A 27,775-nucleotide genomic window follows, 5' to 3' on the forward strand; every position below is an offset into this window, starting at 1 on the left:
TTACAGCCCCTGCCTCAAGAGACTTCTTCCAGGCTTCATTCAAGGACTAGCATCTACCTCGGGAAATTGCGGCTTGTCTTCTTACCGGCCACATCTCCACCTTTTACCCCTAATGTCAATGCCCCTTGCCAGCAGGAAGTAGCCAGAGGGAGTCAGTGTCCTTTTTCATAATTATTAAAAGGCAGAGATGTAAGGTCCAGCCCAAGGAAGGCTCCATGTAGATGCCCCCCACCTGTTTAAGCTGCTTCTAGTACCTGAGTTACCTAGGTAACTGGCACACCTGGAAGCAGTTACCTCCACCTTCTCTGAGGTCACATCCAATCCACCTGGGCATAAACCCCTCCTTTCCGTATATAATCAGACTCAACACAGTCCTTGCTCCCCTTTTTCTCTCTTTCTCTTTTCTTTTTCCCTTCTTCCTTCCCCTCTGTTTCCTCTCACCTCCATCTTGTGTGGAATGGTAGTTTGCTTTCCCCCCAATAAACTCCTTTCTGCCTGAACCATGTGTTTTCTTCCTGGCTAACCTTACAATTTCATTCTAGTCGTCACCACTAGCACCTTTTTTTAAATGCTTGCTGGTGTCTGTGCCTACTATTTACTTAATCTTCTTTTCCTAACCTTACAAAGATAGCACCAATAAACTCCTTTTCCCCTACATTGTGTGTGTGTGTGTGTGTGTGCATATGTGTGTGACCCTAAGAATAAAAATTAGAAGAGAAATATTGGGTCCACCCTCCTCTCCCTTCCCCCGCCAGCCTCGCTTCTCAGGGAGGACTGGCGAAGGTAGGACTTTTTCTCAACCACCATTCAGTCCGACAAAGGAGGATTAAGAATGGGAAAAAAAAGAATGGCTTATGAGTGACCAGGTACAGTGTCAAACCTTTGTATAACCTGAAGATCTCTTAAGCAGAAAACTTGAAAGCACAGCAGATACCATAATTCCTGCGACCCTGGAGAAATGGGCCGTACCAGTACTTAAAATGGCGACCAGGCGCTTCAGCCCTTACGCCACGTGACAAGGCCACGCCCACTCTCTTCCCATCACACCCCGCCTCCTGCGACCCCCTAGCGGGGGTGGGCGTGGCCTTCTTGAGCCTCTTTCTTCCCAAAGGCAGAAATCCCCAGGAGGTACAGGCACAGCCCCGCCTCTCCAGCGCTCGGAGCCTTCGCCCCGCCCGCAGCCCCGCCCCTGGGCCAAGAGTCCAGCTGCTTGCTGGCTGGCGATCCCCAGACTTCCTTGTTGTGAGTCCGGCCTGGCAGTGTCCGGGGGACCGCCACCCCTGCACCTGGTCGGTCACCCTAGCCCCGCACGCCCTTCGCTCTCTATCATGCCCAACCCCAGCAGCACCTCCTCTCCCTGCCCCCTCCCTGAGGAAATTAGGAACCTGTTGGCAGGTAAAGCGCGGGAAGGGGGCGGGGAGCGCTGCGGGGCCGGGGCCGAGCGTGGGGGGTGGGGAGAAGCCCGCTGGGGGGACCGAGACTTTCGGAGACCTCGCCCTCTCTCCCTCCCCGCCCTCCTCCAGTCTTCTGAGAGCTGGGAGCCGGACGGGCTGGAGGGAAGTTGGGGAAAGGAGGGAGCCTGTGGTGAAATTGGGCTGTGGGATGGCGCAGAGCCCTTGGTGATGTTCCACACTAAAGGGTTTAGCACACTTCTGAGTGCATCGCGTGTGGAGGGAGGGCAGGGGAGGTGGAGAATGGTACGAAGGCCAGTGTGAGAGCTGAGAAAGCACCAGGAGTTGAAGTATTCTTGGGTGGCTTGGCCAATGGAGATGCTGGTGACCGCCATAGAGATACAGGACTCCAGGTAGGGGGTGTGAGGTAGAAGGGTGTGTCATTTCCAAAACTCCCCAGTCTTCTGAACATTCCGGACTCTCATCTTCAGCCTCAATAGCTATTAAAGAAAAGAAAAAGGGAAGGATGTGTTTAAAGTCCTACTTCCTATGTCACAAGATGAAAAAGCACTTATCTTTGCACTCTCATCTTCCCCTTCGCAATTTTACATTCCCACTTACAGGAACTCATTTTAGAATTAAACATACAGTTCTTCGTGGCTACTAGGAATCCACTACTATTCACATATATGTGAGATATGGATGGAGGTATATATTTTCACCAAGGACCCAGGAAAACACTATAGTTCTGCCCAAGGCCAAAAAAAAAAAACAAAAAACCCAAAACATATTATCTTGTCTATCCTGTTGTTCTGAAATTTTTACCATAATTGACTTTATCTTGTGTGTCAGAATTCTGGAAATGATAGTATTTTATTACTGTTGTATCTCAGATATTTACTGTTCTATTTGGATCATAAATAAATTGATTAAAAGAAATTTCTCATAGATGCCTGCACTATAGGTTGCTTTTTTTGAACTCTTAAGAAGCAGTGTCATCTAGAATGAGACATTTGAAATAATAAATTGCTCTTATAGCGGTATGAGCACATGTTCTGCTATTTTGAGTGCTTACCATATCACTGAAAAAATAAAACAAAGTATTAACACAGACTTAGCTTTGTTTGAATATGACACAATTTGTTGAATGCCCTATAGTGAAATCCACTCAGGAAATTAGTGGATACCACTAAAGGAAATGCGGAAAACTTTAGAGACTGATTAAGACATTTATTCCATTCTATGAGAGTTTTACACTAGTACTAATTTTGTTTAACTACAGTTAACATTTTTTGTTGTAAAAACTCTTGGATTGTTTGTTTAGAAAATTATTTTAATAACCAGATCAAGTTATTCAAGGTCTGTATTTTTTAATTTAAGAAAAGGCTAAGGTCATGGCTTCAGTGGTAGATCACCTGCCTAGCAAACTCAAGGGCCTGAGTTCTAACACTCCTACCTCCAAAGGGGGTAAGATACAGACCTTTGCATGTTTTTAAAGTTTGATAGCTCCCATAGTAGGCAGTTTGCTATTTGGACATAACTATCCCCAAATAATGTGCGATATCAGTTTTGTGAGTCTTCAGTCTTTCATGTACTATAAGTGTTTCATGTGTCCCTTAGTTGTGTGATTTATCCTTTCAGAATTACATATTTGCCTGCAAGTGCCAAATTTCTATACATTCTGCCATCTCTTTTAAGCCTAATAATATACTAGCATAATATCTGGTTATATTTGCTTTTTATAAGTCACTGGCTTTTTTTTTTTGCCAGTCCTGGGCCTTGAACTCAGGGCCTGAGCACTGTCCCTGACTTCTTTTTGCTCAAGCCTAGCACTCTACTACTTGAGCCACAATGCCACTTTCAGCTTTTTCTGTTTATGTGGTGCTGAGGAATCGAACCTAGGGTTTCATGCATGCTAGGCAAGCACTCATTCTACCACTAAGCCATATTCCCAGCCCAGTTACTGGCTCTTCTGACATTTCATATCATTAAAGTAAATCACATATTAATGAAGCAGGCCTGGAGGCAAGGCCCAGCAGTAGACCACATTCCTGTAAGTCCTCAGGTACTCAATTTAAACTTAGTACCACTAAACACCCCCTCCCCCTGCCCCAAAAAAAACAGAAAAGCCTATGAAGAATTTAAAACAAATATTAAAATATTTAAAACTTGGGAGATTATACATTTGGATTGTACTTTATTTTCAGAAGATATTTTGAAGACATATGAATATAAATTGAGATATATATATACATATGCATATTTAAAGAATACAATTAAGCCAGTGGTTTTTCTGGGTTTTAAATATTTTTAATGTATTCAAGAAAAGTTAACATTTTTTTTTTTAATAGAGAAGGCTTCTTGACTAGATGCTCTGAGCAGTTATTTCATTCCTTTTTTTTTTTTTGGCCGTCCTGGGGCTTGGACTCAGGGCCTGAGCACTGTCCCTAGCTCTTTTGCTCAAAGCTAGCACTCTACCACTTGAGCCACAGCATCATTTTTGGCTTTTTCTGTTTATGTGGTGCTGAGGAATCAAACCCAGGGCTTTGTGCAAGCTGTACAAGCACTTTACCCCTAAGCCACATTCCCAGCCCTCTTCCCAAAATATTGTTGGGGTACATGATGATTTACATAACTCAAATATGTTAGGTGATAGCATGGGGTTAGATTTAGAATTGTAGAGGAAGTTTACGTACTGATTTAAATTATAGCAATATTCTCTTATTAGCAAATTCTTTTGAAACTAAGGAGATGTTGGTACTGGTGCTTGCAAATAGTTGAGTCTTTTTAGAATACATGTTATGATCCTGGTCAGATAAGAGACTAATCTTTTCAGCAGTTTAAATTCCTTGCTTTCACAAAGGATATTAAAGTCAAAAGATATTAGTTTCCAAAATAATATTATTTAGATCTTCCCTTTTAAGTTTCTTGTGCCTATTATCCAAATTGTCATATGCCTTGTATGTTAAGTATTTGACATTTAACTGTTTAATAAGGATTAGTTGCTTAAATATTTTTCTAGTCATATTCTTTTTTATGATTGATTTTCTTTCTAATTATGATAGCTCCTCTTTCAATATTTGCCCCCCTTTAACAAACATTGTACAGAAATGCAACAAAAAAGAATTAGAGATTATTGTTAATGATACTCGAAAAAGTAGCAATACAGTTTAGCAGTTATATTTAGAAAGTTAGATCTTGAAGACCTTTTGTTTAAATAAAAATGTTGAATTGTTCTTTTGGCTATGTAACTTGAAGAGAGCTTGTACAATTTTGTTGTTGGTAACAAAGTTTACCACTACCCTTAATCTTTTATTTTCACTACCTAGCTCCCCAATAGTGGAAGAACAGGTTTAGCCTGGATCATTATAATCAAAGGACAACCCAAAATATTGTTCATTTAATCTTCTCTCACATCCCAGTATTTTGACTAGAACTGATAGCAAGAATAATCTTGATTTTGGTGAGTTTTCCCTTGTGGCAGACAGAAAGTGAGCTACAGGGGAACTAATTCCTATTGCCCTCTGCCTCCTTTGTTTAATCACCTTTAAATACTGGTCTGTTCGTGGTTTACAATCAGGAATTTTAGTTCATTCTCATTTGTCACAACACATGTAAGAGGATGCAACCTTTCTTTTATTATTACATTAGGAAATGAAACCAATGTTAAAAGAAAAAAATAGTTGCGAAAATGAAAACCAAACCAAAGAAACAACCAAGTGGCTACAGGCATTCTGCAAAGTGACCTGGAGATTTGTTCCTCTTGCAGTTTTGGTGAACCATAATGCATTTTTCCCTACTGGGGGTTTCCAGAACATAAAAAAAAAAACAAAACCATCTTACATTGCAATCAATAGAGGCACTAGATATAGCAATTCTATTGAAACAGAGGCAGAAATTTTTTTTCAATGCCTAGTATAGTATGGCTTGATTTCTACTTTCCCAAAATCTTATTTGTAATTTGGTCAACATTTTGGTTTTATTTTTATTACTTCTTGCAGAGTAGTATACCAAACTTCCTTGGGGGCATTGGCTGAGTACATAAAGGGAAGAGTGCCACCTACTGAGTCACCAATACTCACCTACTTCTTAGCACCTGGATTTTCTGTCAGAGCAAGAACAAGCCTGCTCCACTTGGCAGCAACAACTAATGAGCATAAAGTTACTATGAGAACATTTAATCTCAAAAGGAAATCAATTGGTGACATCTCTATGATAGATACTTCCTTGTAGAAATAGAAATTCAAATTTTCAAATAAAGGGACCAAATAAAGGGAGGAATTTGTTTTTGCTTTTGAGTCTGGGTCTGGGTCAAGTAGTGTGAATGAATTAAAATATATATTAGAAAATCATTTACCTATTTATCTTAAGAATATAAAGTCCTGCATTTTCTTGGGAGGGAATAATTTGGGATGACGTCTTATTGAAAATATTTTCAAGTTGGATTTCTAAATTAGGCCTTTGATGTTATGCTTAATCCAAATAATCATTAGTTTTCCTTAAAAAAGAGAAACCTAAATATGCCAAAAATTCTAAGTGGGTTCATCTCTACTGGTATTAGCACTAAAGTATTGCCAGGAACAACAGCAGAGGAAAAGCCTCTGGTGATTGGAAGCACAGTTCAGTTGTTTCTCATAAATTTAAGATTAAGTGTCATATATGGGTGATAAAAGTGGCATAGGCTCAGTTTTATATACTCATTATTCACTTAGATTGTCTTTTTCAATTAAAGCCAAGTCTATCTTTTTCATTCCACTGAGCTTACATTTCTTTTTCAATCACATTCTGAACACATTACAATAGATGCTGCCTAACAGTGAATATAGTGTAAATCTCAGACTAATCTGTTACTCACTGTGCCTTCTTTGAAAATGCATGGTAAAAAGATTTTGATTATTGTAAAGTGCAATTTATTAAGAGTCATCTCTTAGTTGTTGAAAGATGGTCAGCCCTATCTTCAACAGCCCAGCTTTTTTTTTTTTTTTTCTTACTATACAGCGCTGGCTGGCCTTGATCCTCATGATCCTTCTGCTTCCGTACTCAATCCCGAGTGCAGGGGTTAGAGGTGTGCTCCACCATGCCGTACAACCATGCAGCCTTCTCGAAATCTTGTAGCTTGCAAAGCTAATTTTGAATTTTTTGTCGAATGATTGGACTGTAAGACTCAGGCATGTTACCCATTGCACAGTAAGAACTGTACTCATTAATGACTCTTTTTCCACTTTGAAAAGTCTATATTTCATCCATAACCTATACAAGTGCTAGATGATCAAGGGTGAGACATTGACTAGAGCAATCAAAAGCTTTTCAGCTAGCTATTTTCCAACTTTGGGTATTTGGCTCCAATTGATCTGCATGTGCCCAGGTAGCCAATGTTTATATTTTCATCAGTAGCTGTTGGGTCAGATCATTCCTTCCCTGCTTTAACAGAAGAAAAGTATCTTTTTGTTCTGACTATAGATTAGGCTTGACTCCTTAACACATTAAATTTGATGACAGCACATTTCAGTGAATCCTGAGTGAATTCTAGCCCAGTTCCTAAATAGAGAGTGATGTGGAATTCAGTAGTAAAGCCATTTTGAGTATCATGTGAATTTTTTTTTTTTACACTTATTCATCTGGGGCTGTGCAAATGATTGTGGATCCTGCCCAAGTTCTTGCTCTCTCTTCTATATAATTCAGGCCATCACAGAGGCTGTGTATCTGGTGCATGCCTGTGCTGGGAGGTATTTGGTAGCAGGGAGAGAAGGAGAGTTGTTACTCTTGTGTGTGGGGGTGAGGACAAATGTTTAGATGCCTCAGTTGTCTTCACAAAGTGGAAACTTGTGCAAAGTATTCAACTTAAGGATCCTGTAGTTTGTTTTATCTTTGTCAATGTTTTTGAAACTGTTCTGCTGTTTGGACATTGGTGCTCTGCCTTTTCACTGTGTGATCTATACGAAAATTGGTAGAAAGGTGTGTGTGTGTGTGTGTGTGTGTGTGTGTGTGTGTGTTGGAGGGGTGTAACCTAATCACTTAGGACACTACAGGAAGATTAGATGATGGTTTTTCTAGGAGATGTGTATTTTAAAAAGTTGGTGCATCATTTATTAAGTCACATGTTAAGTGCCTTAAGAGGGGTGAAGATGGCCATTGAGAAGTTTCTCTCACTGCTTAATGATTACTAAACCATAACCTGTCTGTCATCTTTTGCTTTCAGACCTTAACATTTATGTAAAGAGCAGTTGTAAGTCTGATCTTTTCAGCTGCCCCTCCCCCATCCTTACAGCTGTGCTTGGAGATAAGGTTTACTCTTGACAACCTTAAGGTGTAACAGAAGCAAAAATCACCTCTATGTTTACTTCTGCCAGAATAACTTTTTCCTAATGATATCTTGTGGGTGGGAGTGGGGGAGGGGAGGAAGGGGGAAGAGTATCACCATGGGACTAATTTTGGAGTTCAATCTGCAACTGCTGATGTGGAGTACTTAGGCTTGTTGCCTAATTTGAGTGTACCCCCTTTCTGGTGCCTTCTCACTCCCTCAAGGGTTGAACCTCCTGAAGGCATTTCCCCTCCATCCTCAGCAGAACCTCAGGATGTGACTTGAATCCCCTCTTTCTCAGAAAGAGGAATTCTTGGCTTCAGGCCATGGGGCAAGTAAACCTGGCAGACTGATCCTTGCTTGTAATCACATTACTAAGGTTCTCCGAATCCGTGGCTGTCAGGAGTCAGTGAAATCTACATATTAACCCAAGAGGGACAGACCTCTATAGAAAGGTAAAAGCGATCCATTGGGCTTGGTAGTTTACTGCGCGCCACTTTACCGTTTGCAGGGCTATTTAGAGCACAATAAAAAGCTTCAAATCTCTTTTCCAACCAGCCAGAGGAGCGCTTGATTTACCTAAGACTTTTATTGCTCGCTTTTGAAATATTACCCTGGCTTTGAGGTACAAAGCCGCAGATCCAGCTCCATTTGTCTGGTGAGGGCGCTGCCCCAAACCCAGCTCTCCCCATTACAGCTCTGTGGACAGGAACCCTGGGGTTTCGCCGGCCAAGGGTCGTGCTTCTCTGGTTTCTCAGTGGGCAGTTCTGAGCATCCTCTGGTGAGCCCCGGTCGGGTCCTCTTTCTCCAGCATCTCCAGCTCGCTCTGTGCTCAGGGCCCGGAGAGAAGCATCCAAGGAACCTCGAGTGCCAGGGAGAGGCCCGGTCCCTTCCCGTCCCACTAGAAGCAAGCCAAAAGGGTGTTGATGTGAAGAAATAACTTAGATGTCAACATCTGAATCTTCCAAGTCTGTGGCCAACCAATAAACTAAGGTTATTGCAGCGACTGCTTCCGGTTAACAGAGTTTTTATTCGTGCAAAAAGCAAAACAACCCCCCACCCCCCAGCCAGCTGAGCAAGCAGCTCCTGCTTTTTATCTTTTTGGAGAAATAATGACCCCCCCCACCCAAGTCATGAGTTTAATTAATCCCATTAGTTAACTTAAACCCCTTTCTGGGAAAAGCTTGGGAATAAGTATATTAAAGCTACCACTCTAAAAGCGTAGATCTTTTTCCTTACCCGATCTCCGAATTGAGGCTCCGTCCTTCATGTCCTTTATGAAATACTGAAAGCCTCTTTGCAGCCTCAGTTTTCTCATAAGGAGAGGCTTGGGTGAGCATTTACAAAACATTTTAAGAAATACTACACAGGGCATTGCAGCCTCTTCCTCCTTTGTCCTCCTCATAGGTTCATAGGTTTTTTTTAATAGAAATAAAATGACCTTTAAAGAAGTAACTCTTGGGTTGTAATTCCGCCTGTTCTGGCTCCTGGAGATAGGAAATAGATTGTTTGTTTAAACTTGGATTGTATAGTGGAAATGTAAAATAGGAAGACGAATTACAGACAAACATTTAGTGAAAATAACATTAAGCAGACTATTCAGAAGTCACTGAGTCAGTGCCAGGTGGCTGGAAGAAACAGCCGCCCTACAGTTAGAAGTCCTTCCCTTATTACGTTTTAAAAAAATAAATGACAGAATATCAACAGCTCCAGAGAAGCCATCCCGTCTTTCCTATTTCAGCTTCTGTCTGAACATTCAAAAGTGACTTGCTCACTGGGTACAGGCTTCTTCAGGTTTTCTGATTTTGAACTCATTGAGAAATGTGGGTTTAATTTGACTGGTTCCGGATTATGTCCTTTTCCTATTCAAAATATAGGTAACTCAGGAAAAGAGAAACCAGGATATTTATCTTTCATCTTATTTTGATACTTTACATCTTAATTGTTAATGGTCTTTAAACTAGAGGCTATTAAAATATTTAAAGACTTTCCCTTTCATAGTGACTTAGTGAAAAATTTTCTCTACACATTGATTCTGAATGTATAACAGTTTAACCAGCTTTCCTTCTGGGCTGACAATACTTCTGTAAGCAAGTATTAAGTATGTATTAATAAATGCCATAGACAATTATACTACATTTCATTACCTCTAATATTATGTTTTGATCAGAGTAAGTTGAGACAAAGTAAATAAAAAGGTGAAATACATACACACATACATGTATATATATTACCCTTTCGGTATGAAATATGGATGGTTTGTAGCTGTGCCTACTTAAAAATCTTTCAGTGGGATTCTCTTCATGAGATATTTTAAAACAAGTATTGAAATCCTGAAAATGAAATTAATTTTGTATAATAGTTCATGTAAGAATAACATTATAAAAGTCCAACCAGCAAGCATTTCTTGGAATTTCCCTTGAGAGAGAAATGCAGCAGAAAAATTTAGGAGTTTACTAAAATGATAAAAAGGAGACTATGGGAGATATTGTTTGAGGCCATAGAAATCTCATTCCTAGACACTTTTTAAAGAGTGGAAGAATATTTTTCATCTTTTTTATTTAAAAGATTCTCCAGGTGACTGATTGCAAGGCAGAGCTTGTAAGTGATTATCTTTCTGATTTGAGGCTGGCCACAGTGGGTAGCCAGGTGTGATTTTGGAAACTTGACTAGGAAAAGGGGGTTTATTATTTTCACTTAAGTCATTAAACATTCCATGTACTTGGTAGTGAATTACACTGGGAAATCAGACCTTTGCCTATTTTGATAAAATAATTGTGAATGACTTGTTCATATAGGAACTTAGAGAATACCATAAAATGAAAATGATAGTAACACATAGATAAAAGCTTTCTGCTTGCTTTTATATAAGAGAAATTGTTTTATGGGGCACCATAGTTTATTAATAAAACTTGTATGCTTCTTCCTGGTTTAATGATGCCAAACATCCAAATAGCTTTTGCTGTACTCAGCATTAAGTAGAGCATACAAATTTTATTAGCTAAGTGGTGAACTGATTTGTCAGGCTTAGTATTTGAAGCATACTTCAACTTTGGATTGATAAATAACTATAACAAATTGTATAGATATTAACATTTATGTGTAGAAACAATCATTGTCCTATTTGTCTTCACAAAAATGATTCTTATAATTTATATCCTTTTTCTTATATTTCATGGCTTAGATGTTGAAACCTTTGTAGCAGATATCCTGAAAGGGGAAAATTTATCCAAGAAAGCAAAGGAAAGGAGAGAATCCCTTATTAAGAAGATAAAAGATATAAAATCCACGTAAGTCACTTGCAATCTACTACTAATTTCTTGGAAGCAACTTTGCAATTAATGTTTTAATAAGGAATTGATTATCATGGAGCCAATTTTTCGTTATTGTTACTATTGGGGTTAAGTATTTTTAAAGGATGAAATATGTATTTCCGTTATAACAGCTTTAAAACAAACATGGTAATCATAATACTTCTGGTGAAGGTTCTTGATATGCATTTTTAAGCATTCTAATATAATCCAATTGTTAATTTGAATATCTGAGAGTATATTTGATTTAAATGATAAGACATAGACTGATGATTTTAATATAAATATGAAGAATACCATCAGACACAGAAAATCCTTTTGTTACTTCGTTAAGTGAATAAATGTAATATACCTCATAGATATTAAAGATATACCCTCATTTTACTACTTAGATTTTCAAAAATAATTTCATTATAACTTCATAAGCCTTTTGGAATTGTCACTCAGGACAGGAATCACTTTATTCTCTACATATATGTTTATATTTGGACTATGGCAACTGATTAGCCCTTAATTTGATTTTTTTAACCATATTTTTTTAAAAATCTTGCAGATATCTTCAGGAATTTCAAGACAAAGGTAAATTTCAAACTTGAATTTGTTTTCCTCTTTGGAGATTTTCAGCAGGACAGTGTGACACATTCTGAAATGCAATAGTTAGAGTAAAAATGTAAATTTCCATACTGTATCTTTGGACCTTCAAGATGAGTGTGCTAGCTCCCCCTGCTGAGAAAAAAAATAAAAAGCATATCCAAAATCTACTCAATTTGTGTCGCAGAAATCTTAGTCTTTTTAACATTCTTAGGTTTTGTGTTTCTTACAGGACATTGTGGCAGAAATTTGTTAGGTCAGGTATAAACCTGCAGTTACACATGGTTCAATTTGGTGAACCAGAGGTTAGCTACCACTATCTAATGCTCTTTAACACTGTTGAGATTGCTTTATAGAGTGATAGAAAGGGAAGGCCTGTGTCTGGGTATTCACATGTCATATTTTTGATAGATGCTATAAAAACAGTATCTTTTTTTAAGCATGTGAATAAAATATTTTTCAAATCTTTTCAGTTTCTCTTTCACCTTTCTCTCATTTCTCTCTCACTGTTTCTCTGTGTTTCTGTCTCTCTGTGTCTCTATGTCTCGTATCTCTCTCCCTCTTTTGCCAGTCCTAGATGTGAACTCAATGCTTTGTACTTGTTAGGCAGGTATTCTGTTGCTTGAGCCATGTCCCTAGATATTTTGTGCTCTGGATGGATGGATTGATTGAACAGCATGCATGCTGTTCCTGAGGCTTGAAACTCAGGGCTTAAATGCTGTCCCTGAGCTCTGTACCACTTGAGCCACAGCTCCACTTCTGGCTTTTTTTGTTAATTGAAGGTAAGAATCTCATGGACATTTCTACCCTGGCTTGCTTGGAACTGGGGTTCTTAGATCTCAGCTTCCTGAGTAGCTAGGATTATGGGCATGAGCTACTGGCACCCCACTTGCCCTGGTTATTTTTGAGATAGTGTCACTTTTCCTTGAGCTGTCCGGGACCATGATTCTCCTGTATATGTTTCCCATTATAGCTGGGATGACATATGGTACCACCACACCCAGCTTTTTCTGTTGTGATGGGGATTGCTGAACTTTTTTGCCCAGGGTGGCTTACAAACTTATCCTCCCAATCTCAGCCTCCTGTTTTGCTAGGATGAGAGGCAGACACTACTATGATATTGGTTGAGATGGGGCCTGAACTTTCTGTCTAGGCTGGCTTGGAACTGGGATGCTCCTATCTTAGCTTCCTATGCCTAGTTTCTTGTGGCTCTTTTGATATGAATAGATTAGGGCTTAAATTTTTTATAGGTAGGAAATCAGTTTCATTCTTTTGAAATATGCAATAGTTGTGGTGAACTTTATCTCTCCTTCAATTTGAGAGACAGTTACTTTGGGTATGAAAACCAGTCCAGGAAAAATGGAAGTAGTTCCTCCTATTGCATGTCTCAGTTTTAGGGAAATTGGGTATATCTCTTATTTGCCATGTTGTTAATCCATAGGTCATGGCTTATAGCTTGTGCATGCTGGTATGTGGGTTATAATATGACGCCATCTAACCTAGAGAGCTAGATTCTTATCTGACTGGGATTAGCGGGTCCCACAGTGTAATTCATATTTGTGCCAGCTGACAAGTGAGAGGGTAATGACAGTTCCAATAAAGAAAATACTTATCCAGACAAACTGAAATCAGTTAAAAGGGAGTCATGGCTCTTTTTCACATTAAATTGTCAAGATCACTGTGATTAAGAAGATGAGGGTTATATTTTCCATATTAAGATTTTTAATACTGTTAGAGATAAGAGCAGGAAAATGACTCTTCTCTCCAAGTACTCACTGTTTTGTGCTCTACAGTGACTCTTAAAGCATGGGCTAATATAATCCTGTTGCATTTTTCTTGGTTGATATATAAATGAATGTATGCAGTTTAATTTTGGCTTGTATAGACTGTACTATTTATGAACAGTAGATATCAGATTCTGCCTCTTCTTAAAAGGTATGTATTGGTACAGTGATCATTGAACTCTCATTGAGGCTTAATTATTGGTACATTAAGTATTTTCAGGCTAGGAAGGCATAATAATATGAAGTCAGTGTGTAATTGCATATGACTCAGTAATAGTGTAGGAGATTTTCCTTTGGGATTCTGTTTTAGAACTTGTTCAGGTGTGTGGATATTAAAATTACATTACTGAGATACATTCCTTGTCTCTAAAGAGAATGAATGCTTTTATGGTATTTGATAGAAGTTGAAAAATGAGCCTTGAATAGGAGTTCAAATAATGTGGAATTTAGAGATTTCCCCATCATCATTTTTCTCTGAAGAAGTCATTTGCAGTTCAATACTGCTGTATTGAGTTAACTAATCACCAAGAGTGCCTGCTCTAAAAGTAAGCTGATGGATAAATGAGGTATATACCTTAGAGACAGTATGAGAAGCTGAGAAATTGTATGCCACTGTATCCTAAAAGTATGTTTAGTTTTGTTCTAAAAAGACTGGTTATAGCTTTTTAGATGTAGTAAAGAATATAGACATGATAGTAGCAATAATAAATAAATATTTTGGATACATCTCTTTTTGAGAACAAATATTTATTTTCGGATCTCTATATTGAGTGAATTCAACCTATGCTTGGATAGTGCATCTCTGTTTTCCTGTAGGAGCTTTGGATTCTTATTAGGGAGCCTTTGGAAGAATTTCATGTTTCTTTCTATCTGTCTATCTGTCTGTTTGTCTGTCTCAATGTCTCTCACAATCTCAGTCTCACAGTGAAGTGAATAGAGATGTTTTCTCCTTTTAAAAATTTTATTTGTTTTTAACTTTTTTTTTTGCCTCTGTTGGTTTTCTGTACTGTACTTTCAAAGTGACAGATAAATGGCAGTCTAAAACTATTGTTGGTAGAAAAAAGGACCACATAGACAGTTTTAAAATAAGATAAATTAATTGAGATTTACAAATTTTAGTGAGTCAATCATTAATCTAATGGATATAGATGTCTGTAATCTTGCATACTTCCCTCCTAATTGCATTGTGTTATATTGTAGAAAAAGTTTCTATCCTGAGATTTAGTAATACAGAACTTGCAGATTGAGGTATTTCAGTTTTTATAATTAGTTGAATTGATGTGATTGTGGAAACACTAAGATCCTGGAAGATTTTATTTTATTTCCTTTGTGTGTGTTTGTGGGTAGTTTATAATGGTAGAAACTTGTTTTATTGCAATGGCCCATCATATTTAAGCTTGTCCACTTAGCTAATTTTCTACTTTTTATTTATACTCATTTGCAAATGAAACTGCTGTTTTAAAACTTGACTTTGAATTTCTTTTTCCCTCTCAGTAGCACTAGAGTTTCAACTTAGGGCCTCCTGCTACTCTACAGCTAGAGCCATGCCCTGGCCTTTTTTCCTTAATTATTAATTTTTTTCTAGGGGTTGGCCGTGGACCATAATCTTCTCAATCTTCATTTTCCAAGCAATGGGATTGTATGTGTGAACCACCATGCTTGGACATCATTAAAAACAAAATTACTAAAGTTCTTTATCTCTCCTCAGATCTCTTATTTACCATTGAAGAGGTCTGACAAGTTGGAATTGTACAATAATTATCAGTTGGCTTTGAAATTCCCTAAATTTACTTGTATTTAGGAAAGTTTTGAATCTATTCAAGCTGAATATATTGTGTTTCTTAGAAATATTGCCTTTTATCTACAATAGAAATTTCCTCTTACATCCTTCAATGATTGTGCAAGAGAGAACAACTTTCTAACCCTCATTAAACACAGCCAAATATTATAGTGTCCTCCTGAAATAGGCTCCATGCACTAGAATTTACTGTGTGATTATTTTTAAGCTGTTCTATCACATGATAAGGTATAAATTCTCTTGCATGTAACTTGAGGTAATTTATTTTTGCAATGAGTGTACATTACTATTTAAAGTTTATTGTTGGGCATTAACTAGAATGCATAATAGGTATATGATAATAAGTTTTACTTATACTGTAGTTGTATATTAACCTTATTTTATTTCAGTGGTGATTTAAGTGTGATTTCTGATAGGCTAATGTATTGAAATAAACTAATGTGAAAATACTTATAACAGTCAGTGTTCAATGCATAGCATCTACTTCCCAATTTAAGTGAAGATTTAAGTTATCCTTGGTTTAGAAATTCAGTTTTTAAGGAATTTTTAGGTAGGTATAAATTACTAAAAGAAATGAATATAAAATAAATGAGAACTATTTCAAGAGAATGGTGATCTTTTTTTCTCCCAACAGTAGTTTTAGTACTAGTATCTACTTTTTAAATACTAATATCTACCTTTTAATTTTTACTTATTTATTTTAGGTAGGGCCTCAGTATATAGCCCAGACTGGCCTAAATTTCTCTCTGTAGACCAGGCTGGCCTCGTACTTATTTTCCTTCTACCTCTGCCTCTCTAGTGCTAGGATTACAGGTGTGCACTGTCACACGAGCTTACAGTTTTTAAATGAGAATATAGTTTTAGGTATTACAGCTAAACAATTTTCACTTTCTTCTTTAAAATCCTTTTCTTCTAATCATAAAATAATACATTTTCCCTTAAAATGCCATTGATATTTAAAGAAAGAATGTAAGAATATAAGAAACAGTATAATAAATAGTATTTCTTATAAGGAAGTTTTATGAATGGACTAAGTAACTTTTTAAGAAACAGCAGTACTATTAAACATGTAGGGATGCATTTCAGTTTGTCCTAGTGGAGTCTTAAGAATAGAAGAAAACTCAGAAGTTTAGTGAATACTTAATTTCCTTTCCTTTACTCATCCTACCATGGGTGTGTTCTCCCCATCTCCCAGTGGAAGTTTAGCGTTGAAATAAAATCTGGGTGAGTGAAACTCATAAAATTTTATTTCTAGTACCCACTTTTACCTCTACCCTGTACAAGTGTGTTAAGTATACTCTTGATTTTGGAGCCTACAGGGATAATTTTCAGTGTAATACTTGAGAAATAGTGTCCTTTTTAAAAGCTTTACTTTAGTGTAAGAAGGTATCTTTGCTATTTGCCTGCTATTGATTAGCTTCTGTTTTAGAAGAATTATGAGGACACTTGTTTTTCAGTGACCCATATCCCTCAAAGTTTTAAGAATTAAATTTCCCTTAAGAAATTAAAAATCAGATAATTATATATGTATATGTATATACATATATATGCATGTATATACCTGAATTTTGTTACTTGATAAATGCAATTGAACAAGTAAACTGAATAGAGAATTAAAAACTTAATTTGTTTTCCTTTGGAGTATTTTCTCCTAAGTTTGTCTTTTATGTTCTGTATTTTATTTATTTTTCTTTTTAAACAATAACCATACATATTTATGGGATAGTTTGATATTTTAATGTATGTATAAATGTTTTCTAAGTTTTAGGTATGATGTTTAATCTTTATCTGAGTATGTTTAAGACAGAATTGCCTTCCTTCCTTCCTTCCTTCCTTCCTTCCTTCCTTCCTTCCTTCCTTCCTTCCTTCCTGCCTGCCTGCCTGCCTGCCTGCCTGCCTGCCTTCCTGCCTTCCTGCCTTCCTTCCTGTCTTCTTTCTTTTTTACTCTTTCTCTCCCTTCCACCCTCCCACCTTCCCTCCCCTCCTCCCTCCTTTCCTCCCTTCCTTCTTTCCTGTCTCTTTCTCTCTCCTTTCCTTTCCATGGTTTTTGTGCCAGTTCTGAGGTTTGAACTCAGGGCCTGGGTACTGTTTCTGAGCTTCTTTTGCTCAAGGCTAGTTCTCTACCACTTCAGCCATAGCTCCACTGAGGGATTGTATTAGACAAACTAAGCAGTGACTTGGATAATCACCTTGGTGGTGGTAGGCATTGTGGCCATTCATTTGCTATAGGGCTGCAGATGAACTCATTGAGGAAAATGTTAATTGGTAATGAGCCATATAAAAAAAGAATGGCTAGTAGTGATTTGAACCATAATAAATTTAAAAGATTGGAGAGAAGTATGCTACTGTGGTATGATTAAGTCTGAATTTTGCTGTGATATTTAAGTTGTCACTGGAATTATAGGGAGGGAGGCCTTGGATCATTGTCTTTTAGACTGCTACTTTGTATCGTTAATTAAACTTTTGAAAGTTGTGGGATAAATCAAATGCTTTTCTAGGGAAACAAGAAACAGTATTAATGAGCAACAACCCTATAATTATCCTTGTGAGTACATAACAGGGACACATTCATGTCTTTTCTTTGCGCAATAACTTTTACAAAGAAGTATTTTTAAACTGATCATTAATTTTATGACCACAGAAATGAGATGCAAAATTTATGCTGTTGTCATTGGCACAGGCTCAAGGCACCACTGACATTATGTGTGATTGCAATAGAATGGCTGCCAACTAATGATTCTGTAGACATTTCATTTGAGCGTGCTTTTCTTTTCGATGTCTGATTAGTCTGTAATGCTTTCAATTATGTCTGTAAATTGCGTTGGATATGTTTACCTGATACTCATTGTTGATTTGATTTGGAGTTCAGTTTTTTATTACATCAACACAAGTTGAACATTTTCCTTTTAATTTATAGACGTCTTTGCAGGTATAGCTACAGTCCCTGGGGAGGAAAAATGCTTTGCACTACTCAACAGCGCCCCCTGCGTTAACTAAAGCTCCCTAGAAGAATCAGCTTTTACTCTAAAGGGGGTGGAGGGTGTGGATCCTGTTTGGGAGGAACAACAGTAATATGAAAATCAGGGTGGGGAAGGTGGGGCGGTGGGGAGGTAGTGGTGGGGGGGGGGGGGCGAAGGAATGTGTCCTTTCAACTTAAAGCACAGGATAAAAATTGAATCGCACTATAAAAATACCATATAGATTTTTTATTTTCTGAGTGAATCCAAGGAAAGTTAGGGGTGGGAGGAGCAAGGAGGGAAGAACTAATAGTCCGTAATACAGCATTTATAGTAGGCCAGTAATACTTAATTTATTAAATATCACATTGATTGAACACTTTAAACCAACTTCAGGTCTAAATAATGGGAAACTGAAGACACTGTAGATGAGCATCTGCATATGTGTGTATGCACACACATACACATAAAATGTATATTGGATATATCAGGATAATAAACTACTTCTGATTTTCAAAACTTCAGAAATGTTAATTTATTATTCATTTCTAGATACAATGTAAGATATTTAAGCCTGAACAGCTAACATGTTTTTCAAAAAATTTTCCATATATTTTAAAGTTTTTTAAAATAGTTGTAACAGCACACATAATATGTTATGTGCTAAATTCTGGCAATGTATTTACATATTCCAATACCTTATTAAGCAAGATTTATTTTTAGTGTGTGATAGGAAATATTTTTTAGAAAATTCATAGCATCATAACTTTTCCTTCATTAAGAATGGAATGACACTAGCACCTAAGAGTAACTGGGAATTTTGTGACCTCTGCTACTGCACATTCATAACATATTCAGAATATTTCAGTAGTACATTCCTTCTTATCTTTGAAATCAAGGTGTTGTTCTCTCCTAAGAGAAAAACTGTAAGAGATCAATGGATGTTCTGAGAAGTATTTTGAACATTCCTTATGTTCTTTGAAAGATAAACTCTGAAGAATGAATTGGTTGTATTTGTGTTTCTTTCTTGGATTTTTAATTCTAGTGAACAAGAAAGTGATAGAATGAGAGATGGCAATGTTTAGCCTGTCTAGTTAGGACTCACTAAGAATTCAAAAGTATAGTAGTGGTCAGTATTCTGCTCTTGACTTCATGAGTGATGTTATTATTTTTATTTTCAACTTTTGTTTTTGATAACAGTGATGATTGCTTATGAACTAGCAAATGTTTAATTTTAAAATTATTTTGATAATGTTATCTTGGGAGAAACTATAGTTCCTTTGCCAAAAAAATGTGGTGAAAAATAGAGCTGTAGCTAGTAAATGGGAGTCAGAAAATACATATATCCTTTTGGAATGCTAGAAGCTTTAATATGCATATGTGCAGGGACTATGATACAAAAGCAACACTCTAGGTACTGGGGATTTTCACCAAGGCTTTTAGTAATCCCTATGGGGGATTTCTCAGATTGATAACAAGTAACTTGAGTTGTTAATATCACTTGAAAATGTATTAAACATACATTTTTTCTTTGTTCTTGAATCCATGTAAAAAATGAGTGCTTGTGTATAACTGGTCTAGCAAATAGCTGATACAGTGCTCTGTGTGTGTGTGTGTGTGTGTGTGTGTGTGTGTGTGTGTGTGTGTTTTCTAATCCAAGTATATTGTGAGTATGTGTGAAAATGCCAGAATGAAATCTGGTTAAAAATCACTAAAACAAAAGAAAAGTAAAGAAAGAAAGATAAAAAAGATTTTTTTTTTGTATTTCCTAGAGCAAAATGATAAAAGCCCAGACCACAAGATCTTATCATAAGGAGTAAATGAGCCAAAACAGACAGCAAACAAACAAACCTGGGATTGGAAATCAAGTAGGGAACTGGCCAGAGCATTAAAAAGAAAAAAAGTAATATCCAGTGAATGAGAACTGAGAATGTTTATAAATCATCTGGTTTGAATTTAAAAGGATTGTATTAGTTTTAAAGCAATTTTCCCATAAACTATTCTTATTCTAGCAAGTGCAGTTAAAAAAATTGATTCTGATGTAATCCTGTGGCTTTTAACAAAAATGAAAATGTGTTTATATGTTTTCAAATAATGAATTTCTCATAACTTAAAAAACTATTTAAAAATTTAACTAAAAGCAAATTATTTTTCTTTTTTTGTACTTTCTATTTCTTGGCTTTTGTTTTCTTGTTTTGTATGCAGTTATTATTTTATCATGTTCCTCCTTTTGACTCTCAAGGAGACAAATATAATGTTAGGCTTTATCCTTTTCTGTCACAAATAAGCAGTTTACTACTGATCTTGCAAAACCATCTATTTACATTATGATGGATATAAACTAAAGTAGGCTCTGATTTTTACCTAGTGCACAAGGTTTTCTTTAGTTTTAGCTGACAGGGACTGAATTTAATGGTAGAACTTACTGCTTTGGACAAATTACTATTATTTTGTAGGGACAAATCATAAAAGGCATTTCTCTGATTCTTTTGTAGGTGACATTGAAGAGGGGGAAGAATATGAAGATCCTTTTACTGGGCCTGTAGACACTATTTCCTTAGCCTCAGAGCGGTATGACAAGGACGATGATGCCCCCTCTGATGGTATGTGATGTTTTCCCATAGAATGTATGTCTGAGCCCTTTTCTGCAAAATAATGCTATATGCCCAGGGAGTAGTCTTACCAGAAGGTCCCAGGCAGTCTTTGGTTAACCCACTTTTACCAGAACCTTTGAAGGAACAGAAGAGCTCTCTCTAGTGGTCCTAGTTGAGGTTTCCCTAACTATGTAGTAACTTCTTTTTATGTGAAATTTTCTTTGCTAAAATTTCTAAGAGCATGCTTGTACAATGATATGAAAATTATTAATAAGTTTGTTGGTTAATCTAATATCAGATTCTTGTTTAATTTTATTGTCCTTCATAACTGCTTATTGTATTATTTATTTTATAAATAATGAAAAAGGTTTTTTGTTTTATTTTTTCTGAAAAATTTATACAAAATGAGTTCATAAAATATTAAATTAATTATTTCTACATTGTCTTCTCACATTGAGACAAATTTTTATCAAATGCTTCTTTTACTGCACATTTTCATTTTTCTGATTGTCATTTTAAAATGCCCTGCATGATAGAAATATGTTTTGTATTCATCAAATTAGTAATAAAGTTGACTCTGTTTACCTTAATAATTTCTTAAAATTCCTGAATATTGTCAACATTAGGAAAGTTGTTTTAACTATATATATGTACTTTCTGTTACAGTAGGTTAAGTGCATCTGTACTATAGAAACCTTATAAGGGTAATATGTAGTTATAAAATAAGAATATGTATCGAGAAATTAGCCATACATATTAATTTGAAACACTCAAAGTTTCACCAAGACATAGAAATGAGTAATGTCTTCTGCCGCTATATGATGATCAAGCTGTGTAGTTCTATCTCTAAATACAATTGCTGAATGAAAATGTGCTTCCTGCAACAGAGCACTCCACACTTTATGTTACCCAGATTATTCCCTTTGGAAACATAAATTGCTTTTATGAGGTATAAAATTATGTCTATTGCAGAACAGGGATAAGTCAAGTACATGCATAAGTGATAAACATTCTAACCACTGATTCAGAACAAAATAATCTTTTCTTTTTATATCCAGAACTTTATACAATGTGTAGCAATAATAATCATATCTATTTTATATTGAATTTTACACTTAATTTTTATTTTTAAAGGAAGGAATATTTTCACATTATTCCCTTGTATCTTTTACAAAGACTCCTATTTCTCTTCATGCACACTTATAATACCAAACAGAGTGTTATTTTTTCTAGCCTCATGTTCAAAAGCATTTCTGCTAGAAAATATTTTGTAATTTAAGAAATATTATTTTCAGGTGAAACAATGGATTATTTAAGTTGTACTTTTTTTTAGATACATTTCAATTGTATGTTTTGTTTTTCTGTAAAATATTGGTAAATATGAATCAGTATGTATATACATATAGAGATATTGTATTTATACTCAAGAGATTAACATACATATAGAAAGCATTCACAGGATAGATATACTGAGCTTCTCAAAATGGCCTAGGTATTCTCATGTAAAGTTGGTATTATGTTCAGTCTAAAATATTGCAACTTAAGTATCTATAGTATAAAAGAGAGCCAGAAATCCTCTTTATTATTAAGTTATAGTGCATTTATAGGATTATTGTGTTTACTTTCTCTAAATAAATAATTTTTTCACAATCATATGTAAGAAATACATTTAAATTGACAAAAATTGTTAAAAGATTGCATTTTCAATATCTAAATATTAATTGAAATATTTAAGTAAATTCTTAAACAGTGTTAAATATCAGTGTATATTTATTAGTGTTTAATCCTTAAGTAGATTAGAAATTTAACTTTGAGTATTATTCATTTTTGACACATAAATGATTTTAAAATAGTTTTACATTTAATTATTAGTGTGTGTTAATTTCCAAACTAGCACTTGACTGTTAATTTCTACTCTAAAATATCATCTCTTCACAAGTTTTCTCCCTAGATCTTTGCTTTTTGTCTGTATTCTCTTTTGCTGTATAAGATTTCCTTTCTTATGTGACTTCAACCTAATGAGGTATTAATTATAAAAAAAAGATAACACATTTAACAATGAGTACAACCAGTTTAGCACAGGTCAGTGAAAGGCCTTTGTCAAATCAGATTGTTATTTTGTCCTTTTGACTTTTACCTTATGGTAGGCACTAACAAAGTATCTCAACTTTGATGGATTATAAACTCTAAGCATGATATGTATTTTTCATAATGCTAATGTAATTTTCAAGGTACTGAAAAGGTCAAACCTGCACATCTCTATGTGCATTCTAAGTCTGTCTTTCCTTTTAATATTTCTTTTTCTCTGTTTCTCTGGTTCAAAAGTTCACTCAGTTCCCAAATGGCCACCTAATTTTCCAGTTATTCCCTCAAGCCATATGTGTTTTGGTTTCTTTATGGTTTATTAGGTACTGTAGGAAAGTAGCATAAGTTATATCTTCTAATGAAATTCAAGCACACTTCAGTGATGCTTCGACTTGATTGCTGGTAGCAATTAAATCACAGCCAAGGAGAATAATGCATAATCTCACAAGGTCCAGACACCCTATAGAAATTGAATGGGGATGAAAGCAGAAAACAAAAACAAAATCTCCAAACTCTGCCAGACATGCTGTTTCTTGCCTGCTTTTTTTTTTTTATTGGCCAACTGCCTGATTGATAGCAAAATCATAACTTGCTGCATGCTAACAGGCAGAGTTCACTTGTAGGTTATTGTGAGCTGATAAAGGGTTAGATGGAGTTTTGATTTTCACATTGGACCTTGGTACACCAGATTAATGGAATTTCAATGAGAGACTAGAGTGGCCACAGCTTTGTCAGAGAAACAGATGGAGATTCTATAGTCATGTCTACTCATTAATACTCGTTGTCTGAAAGGTATGCTGCTTCTCTATACAAAAAGAGTTGATATAATTGATTTTTGAGTGGTACAGTGGGGGGAAAAGCATTTTATTGATGACTAGAATTGTAACATGAATGGTGACAGGTTTTTGTGTAGTTTGTAACATAACATATTGTATTTTTTCCTCTCTTTTTGGAAGCACTCATTTTTAGAAGAGAAGTATTTTTTTGAGACCAATAGAAAAAAAAAGAGAAAAGAGTGTCAAATTAAATTAGGAAAAAGAACAAGAATCTATATTGTATGTATAAATGATTGTATTTATTGCCAGAATTTCATTTGGATAAGATTTTTTTTAAAGCTTACTGATTAGTTGCTTCATTTTTATTAGTTTTATGCTTTTTTTCCCTGGAAAACTGTGAAAAATCAAATATAGATGGTTTCCAGAGTTTTATATATAACTGTTAGACATTTTATGCTTATTGCGTGGCTAGAGAGATATTGGGATGTTCATATAATTGGTGCATGTCAAAAAGCAGATGGAATTTGAGATAATGAGACTTAAAACCTCAAAGAATAATATCCTTTACAGAACACATTACAGTGTTTGGACACTAAGATAGTAGAGGTAGGGTAGCAATTTGAGATTGTATAATGACTTGAATTTCACCTTTTTACTTTGACATGATTTTTCATGTATTTTCGTCATTTGTGAAAGAAAGCTTCTAAGCATACATATGGCATTGTAGAAAGTCCCTGAGGTAAGGTAAAAGGATTCAGTGAGCTAGAAGACATATATTGGCTCTGCTCATCAATGATAGGTCGAAGGATCCCAGTGGACATTTGTTACAAATCTGATTCAGTCCTAGACCATAATCACTTTGTGGATAAGAATCTGGAACCTCTAGGGTGTGCATATAGGAAGGCTAAATTGAAACTGAAGGTATAGAAGAGTCATTTGTTGTCCTAACTAAAAATTCCCAAATAAAATAGATTATCAAGAGCTGTGTGCATCGGCAAGGGCTTATGTGAATCAATATTTGTTTAGGATTGAAGCCATTTTTAACGCTTGTGGGTTAAGAAAAAAGGCTTATGTTATTTTGACCATAATTTATAATATTAAAAATAATGTTTTTGTTATGTCTTTTAAAAAGAAACTACAGTTATAAAAATTTGGATTTATAAAAGTGCATTGTTCTGGGTGCTGGTGGCTCATGTCAGCTACTTAGGAGGCTGAGATGTGAGGTGAGGATCACGGTTTGAAGCTAGCCCAGGCAGGAAAGTTCATGAAATCCTTACTTCTGACTTGGAAAAAATTATACTAAGTGAAGTGAGTCAGACCCAAAGAAACATGGACTCTATGGTCTCCCTTATAGGGAATAATTAGCACAGGTTTAGGCTAGTTACTATGAACACATAAAATGATGCTAAGTGAAATGAACTCCATGTTATGGAAACGAATGCTATATGTATCACTGTTGTAATTACTTAAAACATGCCATGTGAAACCGTAGCTTCTGTTGTTGATGATCCTCTTGTATCCCCTTCCTGTGGTTGTACCCGCACTATCACTGTATCTTACCTGAGTACACTGGATACTGTATGTACTGGTATTAGTGAAGTGAAAGGGAATATCAAAATCTAGAGAAAAAGGATAAAAAGACAAATTACTCCAAAAGCAATACTTGGAAAACCATTTGGTGTAAACCAACTGAACAACTCATGGAGGGAGAGGGAAAAGGGGAGGGGGAGGGGGGAATGAGGGAGGAGGTAACAAACAGTACAAGAAATGTACCCAAGGCTTAATGTATGAAATTGTAACTTCTCTGTACATCACTTTGACAATAAATTAAAAATAAAAAAGGGATAAAGAAGCCAGGGCACTGGTGGCTCACACCTGTAATCCTAGCTACTCAGGAAGAAAAAAAAAATCCTTACTTCTAATTAACTACCAAAAAAGCAGGAAATGGAGCTATAGCTTAAATGGTAGAGGATTAGCCTTGATCAAAAAGCTCAAGAATAGTAGCACCAAGGTTCCTAGTTCAAGACCCAGGACTGGCACCGCACCCCCCCAAAAAAAAACACATGGAAAAGAAAAGTGAATTACTATTCCAAAGATTTAAAAAGGGTTGTCTCCAAAATGCCTACAAATGCTGAGCTCAAATGCATGTAAAAACACAGACATGTACCAAACTTGTGAGGAAGGATTTTTTTTTTTTGAGGGAGGTGTTAAATTAGGTGTAGCACTGTTCAGTTCTTGCAGAAATACAAGCAGCAAATATTACTTTCATCTTGATACTGCTAGAATATGAAATGATGTTTATAACTAGAAAAAAAGGAAGATTAGGATGTTTTTCTACCATAGTAGAATGACCTGTGGGTTTTCATTGTTAAAATTATATTTTTAAATTTTATTTTGGTAATTTTCCACTAAGCGGTGCTAGGGATGAACTTAGGGCTTTGAACATGCCAAGCAAGTAATCAACTACTGAGCCACACCCGCCTTACACCGTCACCATAAGCTGATCATATTTGTTACTCACATTTTAAAACTTTTTTAAGTTGTTGCACTATATCAAATTGCCAGTTTGTGTTTTAGCATGTAAATAATTATTCAACAGTGATCATTGTAGTAGGTTCTTCCTTTTCAATTTTTTTTTTTCCCTGAGTCAAGGTACAGTTGTAGCCCCAGCTGGCTTTGCACTAATTACCTTCTTGCCTCTGCCTCCCATGTGCTGGGTTTATGCATGTACCACCATGCCTGGCTTATTTTAATCACTTCTGATATGTATATGACACAAATATTCTGGCAAAAGAGAGGACATTATAATTTAGGGAAGGGACAAAAAAGTAAAGGACATATTTTAACCCTGAGAGGTACGTATTATCTGATTGGGGCTAGAAAGCACATAAATCTGAACTACTTTGTTGTATAAAAGGACCAATCAATAAATAAGCCCACAACTATTAAGAACCCTCTTTCTTCTGGTTGCCTGTGGCTCATGCCTATATTCCTAGCTACTCAGGAGACTGAGATCTGAGGATCATTCTTCAAAGCAAGAGAATTTTATCTCTAACTACCAAAAAGCCAGAAGTAGAGCTGTGGCTCAAGTGGTAGAGCACTAGCCTTGAGCACAAAAGCTCAGGGACTGCACCCAGGCATTGAATTCAAGACCAAGAGTGGCATACACACCAAAAAAGATCTAAATGTTTTTCCTACTGAATGGAAAAATATATCAATAAAACAAAGTGGGGAATAAGGGTATAGGAAAATAGGTTAAATAAGAAAGACTGAAAATTATGAAGACTCAACAAGGTGAAAAAAATCCATCTTTAATTCAGTAAATAAACATGAGTTCATGAGGAAGGGAATGAAATACCTAGACAGGATTGTGAAGGATTCGAAGATGAACGTTCTTACTTTCAGAGTCTGAGGCTGTGGTGCGCTTGCTTAGCAATGAACTCAGGATCTCACAATTGCTAAATCCAGTATCAGTGAAAAGTTACCATTTTCAAAAAATAGATAAGATGAAATGAGGTGATGATCACCGCAGGTAAGATAATTTGCAAGTCTCAGTAAGGTAGATCAGATAGATCAGATCCCATTAATTTGATCTATACCAAGTCAAATAATTGGTATCTTGATTTTACTCTCAATAATTTGTCATCTATTTTAATATCAGTGCACATAATCCAAAGCATAAACTTATGCCTACATTTTGAGGCACTGTAAATTACAGAAAGGGATCTTTTATTGAAGAGTTGTATCTAAGACTTGGAGTTTGCTGGAGAGAATGAGGATAGATGCTGAACAGGTCATTTGGGAGCTTTTTTTTTGTGCCAGTCATGGGCCTTGAACTCAGGGCCTGAGCACTGTCCCTGGCTTCTTTTTGCTCAAGGCTAGCACTCCACCACTTGAGCCACAGCTTTCTACATATGTGGTGCTAGGGAATCGAACCCAGGGCTTCATGTATACGAGGCGAGCACTCTTGCCACTAGGCCATATTCTCAGCTCCCTGAGCAGGTCATTTGGAATAGAATCCAGACAAAGTGATAAGCTTGCCTACAAGGCAATGGACCAAGAGGTAGATCAGTACTCCCATAATTGCCAAAGTATGATATTATCCACAAGAAGTAATAATCCTTTATTTTTTAGTCCTGATTACTTTGTCCTTTCCTTTTTGGTATTGGACTGGGGGCAGTCTAGAA

The 27,775-nt window shown here is 36.1% G+C and overlaps 1 protein-coding gene across 1 annotated transcript in view; it reads left to right on the plus strand.

Moving 5' to 3' along the window:
- Nucleotides 1-1,193: 1,193 nt before the first annotated feature.
- Skap2 (src kinase associated phosphoprotein 2) overlaps nt 1,194-27,775 on the plus strand; it is a 164,171-nt gene continuing 137,589 nt past the window's right edge. The window contains exons 1-4 of the mRNA XM_048339646.1: nt 1,194-1,395; nt 10,877-10,982; nt 11,557-11,582; nt 20,629-20,736. Of these exons, the coding sequence (XP_048195603.1) occupies nt 1,329-1,395; nt 10,877-10,982; nt 11,557-11,582; nt 20,629-20,736 (307 nt within the window). The 5' untranslated portion in view covers nt 1,194-1,328. The remainder of the gene's footprint in view (nt 1,396-10,876; nt 10,983-11,556; nt 11,583-20,628; nt 20,737-27,775) is intronic.

Source organism: Perognathus longimembris, chromosome 2 (assembly GCF_023159225.1).
Source record: "Perognathus longimembris pacificus isolate PPM17 chromosome 2, ASM2315922v1, whole genome shotgun sequence".
Lineage (NCBI taxonomy): Eukaryota > Metazoa > Chordata > Mammalia > Rodentia > Heteromyidae > Perognathus > Perognathus longimembris.